Source organism: Pyrus communis, chromosome 17 (genome assembly GCF_041283825.1).
Source record: "Pyrus communis isolate YQ-2024b chromosome 17, ASM4128382v1, whole genome shotgun sequence".
In the NCBI taxonomy this organism is placed as follows: domain Eukaryota; kingdom Viridiplantae; phylum Streptophyta; class Magnoliopsida; order Rosales; family Rosaceae; genus Pyrus; species Pyrus communis.
Window position 1 is genome coordinate 28,499,610 of NC_142581.1, and position 7,361 is coordinate 28,506,970.

General features: G+C 36.9%; 1 protein-coding gene across 1 annotated transcript; it reads left to right on the top strand.

Moving 5' to 3' along the window:
• The first annotated feature begins 946 nt into the window (after window positions 1-946).
• LOC137707654 (aspartic proteinase 36) lies at window positions 947-6,820 on the top strand. The gene is made up of 11 exons (XM_088689649.1): window positions 947-1,563; window positions 2,128-2,376; window positions 2,851-2,983; window positions 3,616-3,860; window positions 3,999-4,226; window positions 4,725-4,890; window positions 5,016-5,089; window positions 5,170-5,269; window positions 5,379-5,451; window positions 6,163-6,234; window positions 6,534-6,820. The coding sequence occupies exons 2-11, from the start codon at window positions 2,144-2,146 to the stop codon at window positions 6,671-6,673; spliced, it is 1,464 nt and encodes a 487-aa protein (XP_088545775.1). The 5' UTR covers window positions 947-1,563; window positions 2,128-2,143; the 3' UTR covers window positions 6,674-6,820.
• The last annotated feature ends 541 nt before the right edge of the window (window positions 6,821-7,361 follow it).

The following is a 7,361-nucleotide window of genomic DNA, read 5'->3' on the forward strand; positions in this document are numbered from 1 at the left end:
TACAATTTTGATGCTTCAAAATAAAAGTTAAATTGGAAATTTGACGCGTTTTAATTCTTTATTATATATAAAGAGAAGTTGGCATTAGCTTTATATTGATTCACTATGCCGGGCAAACTCATGGAACAGGCTTCTATTGAGGACTTGTCCTCTAACCCCATAATACCTTTGAGTCCCCTATTTTATGGAAGTACTTCGTTGGCAAAACTTTTGTTATATTTAAAAAGCAAATGTTGTTTGAATGATGTTTAAACATGGTAAGTAACCAAACTACTTACAAGCAATTGTAAATTCAATTCGTTCTCCTTTGTAAGGTTCATATTCTCAACAATTCACAAATTAGGACTTAAGTTTATCTTCGTCTAGCAAAGAATGCTAAAGCATGCGCCAAAGTAGAAACGAAGAGAAATGACCACAAATTAGTATAGCCCCGCATCTTAATCGGCTCCTTAAAAGACAAAAGCAAAAAATCAAAGAGATGAGAGAGTTTTAAGATGTATCTTTCTATTTTTGTTTCTGTTGAATTAGGATAAAAGAAGTTAAAGAAGTTCAAAAGCTCAAAGAAGCAGTTGGGGAATTAAGCACAAACACAAAGTTACTTCTTTTCCAGGGCTTTTCTTTTCTCATTTCAAGGGTTAAGTTGCTTCTAACTTGCCATGCAAATCAATCGAAGAGAAATGGGAAATCCATGGTGTTGAGTACACTTGTAAAATACGTAACATGTGGTGAAAGTGGGCAGAGGACCACAACACCAGCCCACAAGGCCTGTAGAGAGGAGGAGGCCTATTTCTGTTCAGGGTTAACGAAAGAAGCTTAAAAGCTTCAATTGACATTTCTGGAAAACAATTAATGGAACCCAAAAGTAGTGACCCTTCTCGAGTTTGGGCTTAAAGGGCTAGCTCCAATACAATCCATATATTAAGCTCTTCAAGGCTGAGGACTTGCACTCGCGCTTTCTGCAGGAGAAAAATTTCCACTTTATGCACCCATAAACATAAGGCTACAATATACAGGACAAGTTAAAATAAGAAACTTTCCCGGGCTTTTCTTTTCTCATGCTCTCTCTCTGACAGCCATTTCCTCAAAGATAATCTTTCATTGTCCAGATATTAGATGCATTATTTCTTCTTCAACGCTTCGATTTTCTTCCATCTTTAATACCTATTCCATATTTCCAGATTTCAAGGACCGGGTTCCAAGTATGAAGCCTTCAATTAATTAAGTGATCGTATATCAATTCTTTGAGGACGAGTGAAGAACTGATTTCGAAGCAATTTCCCAGAATTTCGAAGCAACTTCTCACCCCCAGAAAGATTGAACGACTGATTTCGAAGCAATTTCAGTCAGACTCACAGACAGACTTCTGAGGCTCTGACCTACTCGCTGCAGGCTGCACTTCAGCATCCCCTGCACTGCACCATCCGGCGTCCTGCGTCCACCACCAGAGTCCCAGAGTCCCAGACCCAGACCAGTTGGACCAACCAGACCTTCAGACCCTGCAGAGTGCATACCCAGGCCCAGACCATTGTTGTCCCCGTTCGATTCTTTCCCTCAGCCTGTCAGGTCTAAACGCCGCTCCCTATAGACTTATTTTTTTCAATTTTCTTATTTTTTTCACTTTAATTTTGTTTCAGAGAAATTGAATTGTAGTATTTTTACAAATTTGTTTTAGGTAAAGGCTAAAAGCAGGTGAATTTTTTCATGTTACTGGCACGTACCTTGTCTGGCTGTTGAAGCCTTTCAAACATTTGAGAGAGGTGCCTTTCTTAAAAAATTAATCTTGATAGCTCGTGGCTCTGGTTTTGGAAATTAGGCACCTTTCTCATAGATTTAAGTCTTCCTGATGCTGTATTAGTTTGTTGGGTATAATTATATTCAATAGCTGAGTGTCGAACAAGACGATCTTACTTCAGTTCTTGCTCTGTGGCACCAGTTAATTATGTTCTGGTACAGGTAGATGAAATTATTTGCATGTGGGAAGTAAGGAAAGCAGAAAAATGCTCATATGAAATTATTTGCATGTATCATGTATTAAGATGACATTGAGCGTGCACCCAACTGGGGAACTAGTGTTGATTGTGATGATGATTTTGTGATATTCACTGATATTCTTTCTTTGCATGGCAGGATATTTCATACTACGATGGGGACTTCTCAAATACTTGTGGCCTGTCTCGCCGTCCTTATTTCGTCCTTCGGTGTCCATGGTAACGTTTTCTCACTAGAGAGAGCGTTTCCTAGGAGTCACCATATCGGACTTGACGAGCTCCAAACTCGTGACCGAATCAGGCAGGCCCACCTTTTTAAAAGAGTTGTGGGTGGTATAGCCAACGTGTCAGTGGTATATGAAGATTTCTACGGTCCTGAACATGTCGGGTAACTGTTTAATCTCGTAGGACTTTGAGCTTTTAAATTAAATAAATTGAATCTTTCTTACTTGAAAAAATAAAGCAGCAAGAACTCTGTTATTGACCCCAAGTTTTGATACTGATTTTTTTTTTTCCAAGTAAGTTTTTGTTTGTTATAAGTGTCTTAATTTCCGTTGAATTTGCAAATTTTTTGCTTTAGCCGACATTGAATGGGAAAGTTTTTATTTTGATTTAATTTCTTAAACGATGGGTGTTTATTATTTGCTTAATTTAAAGCTTGCACAATCTCCATATAATGCTGCCGATATAATCTTTTGTTTCAAAGTTCACTATATTTGGTTAATGATTCTGAGGTTTCTTTGTATTCATTTTTTTCTTTCAATCACTCCTCTATTTTAGTCTCTTGGTAAGATTGAATTGTTAATGGTATAAAAACTTGAAACCTTTTTTTTCATTTTCTGTTCTTGCATGAAATCACTAGGGTGTACTTGACAAAAGTGAAACTCGGCTCTCCACCAAGAGAATTATATGTGGAGATCGACACAGGGAGCGATGTGTTGTGGGTTTCATGCTCATCATGCAAAGTTTGTCCTCGGCATACTGAGCTCGGCGGAGTAAGTTTTTGCTCATTTTTTAGCATATTTGACTTTTCTTTGGTTAAATTTCAGTGACAATGATTCAACTAAACAAATTTTTATACTTGTGGAAGCTAAAATACCCCTAGCAGAATTTCGATGCGACTTTTAGGAGCTCTTATACCTTTGAGTGTCCCTGGTTAGAGTGGTTCTATTTAAATTTTTAAAACTAGCATGCATCTGTGTTGGTAGGTGGTACACCACGCAATAAATTTCATCTTTCAATTTTTTAGTTGTGTATAAAAGTAAACATTAGGTTACACGACTGTGTGCGTCCCCCCAACCCAATTGACAATACTGACTGAGATGGCCCGAACCGTAGTGGTGTCATATTTGGTGAAGAAAAAGGTTTCCAGTTCCTCGGCCGCAATGCTGTGTTAAGAACTTAAGATTCACGGTTCATTGGGCCAAAGTCCTCAGTCTTGGCCCACTCTAACTCCAATCTGTCAGTCTTGGTCTTTTGAATAATAGTCGTTAGAGTAGTAGAAACAGAACACTCATATCATACTTTTATTCAAACATCAGGACATCGGGCATACTAAACGTTGTATGCCATGTTAATCTACTCAAATTATTTGATAATTATCCTAAATAATCTATGCATGTTACAGCTTTCGTTCAATTTCTACGACCCTGCCAACTCATCCACCGCTCGGCCAGTTCCTTGTTCCGACAAGTTGTGCAAAGCTTCTTTAGAGACCGAATGCTCACATCCGACAAAACAGTGCAGATATAATCTGAGATATGCAGACGAAGATGAGATAGCCGGGTATTACATGTCGGATGAATTATATTTTGACATGATACCGGTTCAGTCTCATGTTAAAATTGAGTCTTCAGCAACCGTTGTTTTCGGGTGAGCTATCTTAACCTTTCTTTTCTAACAATCAACATTAAGAGAGAAAAACAGAACGAGAAATTTTTTTTCATGTTGTCTATTGTTGCATTGAAGCTAAACTCTTATTGGTTTGGTGATCAAATGGATTGGAAACAGGTGTAGTACCTCCGTGGCTGGGCTTTTGGAGGGAACTATAGCTTCAGTCAACGGAGTATTTGGATTTGGCCAAGGGCTAATGTCAGTTATATCACAGTTGTCCTCTCAAGGGGCAACTGCTAATGTGTTCTCCCATTGTTTGAAGGGAGATGACAATGGAGGTGGTATACTCGTTCTTGGTGAGATTTTAGAGCCGAGTATCGTTTATACCCCTCTTGTCCCAACAGTGTATGTCTCTCTTCTTAAAATTTATTTTATTTAATTGAAAATTTTGGGATAGGATGTTTGATTTGTGATCATCTTCTTGATTAGTCCACTTGTCTTCTTGTCACTACATGTCAATTAGTTGGGTATGTTAGTCCATTAAGTCGCTGAGTGGTTTGGTTGAGCCTTGGCTTGCAGTAGTGTAATATACTGACTTCCTTGGAAGCCCGGGAGTCTGAAATGAATGTTGGAGAACAATCAGATGTCTATGTATTCTAACAGAACACTGAACTATCAATAGTAACACTAACAATTAACAACGAGATTTACAAAGATATTTTCTTAAATAGAGTTTAGAATTCACGAGAAACTGACTTGAATGGTTGATAGAGGCTAACAGACTTGCTAGATGCTAATTCCTACAGTTCCAACTCCAACTACATGTCCTAAGTTTATAAGGACTGGTAGAAAGATATAGCTTTCCAGTTAATGTAATAACTAGTTGCTAATTATTATTTTCAGGCACCCCTTTTATCAAATTAATCTCGAAACTATTTCTATCAATGGTCAAATCGTGCCCATTGATCCAGCAGCGTTCACACCATCACGTGACCGAGCAACAGTGGTTGACTCGGGAAGCACTCTTGGATATGTTGCGGAAGAGGCCTATGATCCGCTTGTTCATGCTGTAAGTTTGCATTCCATTTGACTTTTCAGTTCAAGTTCCCTTCTAGTTAAATTTATATAGTGTGGGAGGAACGTATAGTTAAATTCATATCCTTAGTAAAAACTGATTTTGGTTTGTCTGTCTAGATAACTTTGTCTTCAAAGTATGTGAGTCCCTTCCTTTCACCATCAGGAAAACAATGCTATCTAGTTTACACCAGGTTCTCTCTCTCTCTCTCTCTCTCTCTCTCTCTCTCTCTCTCAAAGGACTCTGAAATGAATGACATTGTCTACTTTTTAGTGTGGCCGAGGCATTTCCTATGGTTAGTCTTAATTTTGCTGCTGGTGCATCTATGGTTTTAAGACCAGAAGACTACCTTTTGTATAAGGGACCTGATCAGGTAAGTTTTCCTCCAGGCTCCAGCTTATTTTGTAAAGATATCTTATTTCGAGTGGAAGTAATACTGTTGCAAAATGTACGGAATTAATAAGTGCATTCTTTTGTCACAGAATGGTTCTATTATATGGTGCTTTGGTCCCCTTAAATCTGAGGGAGAGAACCGTGGGTTCACAAATTTAGGAGGTTAGTTCTCGAAACAATGTTATACATGTTATTATAATGCTCTCTCCGCACCATTTTAGAGTAAAAACACCAAATCTCAGTAAAATCATCAGAAAGCATTCTGCAATACATAGATATTGTATAACAAATATAAGGTTCCCTACTACAATACTATTTGTGCTTATATAAGTTACATGACATAACAATGAAGTACAGAATTTATGCAAACAAAACGAACTAATTTAGTCCTCATTAGAACCGAGCATCCAATTACATTTAATCCTCTTCTCCCTCATATTTTTCAGCCTAAACAGTAAAGTGGCGAACAGATTCATACCAAAAGCCACCAAAGTTAATCAGCAAGCTTCAAAATGTGTATTGATTGGTTACGACCCCATAATTTGCTAAAATCCACACATAGAAGTGTCTAAACGTGTCATATCACAGACAAAAACCCCCAAAATTATCTCCAAGGTTTACCGCACAAGAAAAATCTATAGAAACAAATAGAACTCTTACTCATGACGCAGAGAAGGGTGCGTGTTGTGTAGTGTTCTTTTGCTAGAGTTGGAGAGAGGGGTCAGGATTTGCTGCCTCTTTTTGTTTTGGCTTAATATAGTTGTCCCAGTGTTCATAGTGTTTGTAAGTTAGACAGTGTTACAGTTTACGGAATGAATGCTACCGTTAATCCTTCTGATATACTTGTTTTGAAATGTGTGTCCTCGATTGCAGATCATGTTCTAAAGGACAAAATTGTGGTATATGACATAGGCCGTCAGCGGTTGGGATGGGCAGACTACAATTGTAAGATCATAAACTTTGGAAAGATATCATATTCGGATTCTTTTCTCTTAATCCATCAAATTATAGGATCCGGATTATTGAAATTTGATCCAACGGCTACAGTTATTATAACTTTTAAAATGAAACCCTATTTGTAGCCGTTTGATTAAATTTCAATAATTCAGATTCCCTGATTTGGTGGATTAGGAGGAATGGATCCTTTCTGATCCCTTTCCATAAACTCTTCGCTTTTTCTCGTTCCCCATGAACCTGAAAAATATCGATCTAATTAAATAAATCGTTTCAAATTCTCTTTCCAGGCTCGTTGCCGGTAAATGTTTCTGTAGCTTTACATGGGAGAGATCCGACTGGGAGCAGCTCATCTAGAAACCTACCGTTCGAGCTGCTAAATATTGGGATTCTACTTTTCTTCATGCATTTATTTATCATATTTATGTGAGACCCCATATACATGTGGGTAGGCTTATTAATGAATGATGACAAACGAATTGGTATTAAGTTTTTTTTTTAATAAAAAATAGCGTTAGTGTGTTAAATTTATATTTGTTAGGAGGGATAAGTGAAGATCTATTATTGGTGTTAAACTTTTTATAAAGGGCAACATTACTTGGTTATTCTACATTAATCAATATCGTATTATTATTGGTATGACAATAAAAATATTCTACCTTCATTTAATTAGGGCAAATAATTAACTTAAAAATGATAAATTATTTAACAATATCTGGTTTGATTCAATATGGATGTAAACCACGAGAAAATCTCTTTATTCCAAAAATGTACCAAGTCTTTTTCTCGTTTCTTTATTTGTTTGTGGTTTTGACATAAAAATTAAAAAGGAAAAAGGAAAAAGGAAAAGAAAAAGGCTGGTATTTGGATGTGATTTGCAAATTAATTTGGCCATATTTTTTACCATTACGGTTCCATAAATTTTATTGCTCGCAAATCCTAAACCACGAGAAAATCTCTTTATTCCAAAAATAGACCAAATTTTTTACTCGTTTCTTTATTTGTTTGTGGTTTTCACATAAAAATTAAAAAGGAAAAAGGAAAAGAAAAAGGCTGGTATTTGGATGTGATTTGCAAATTAATTTGCCCCTATTTTTTGCCATTACGGTTCCATAAAT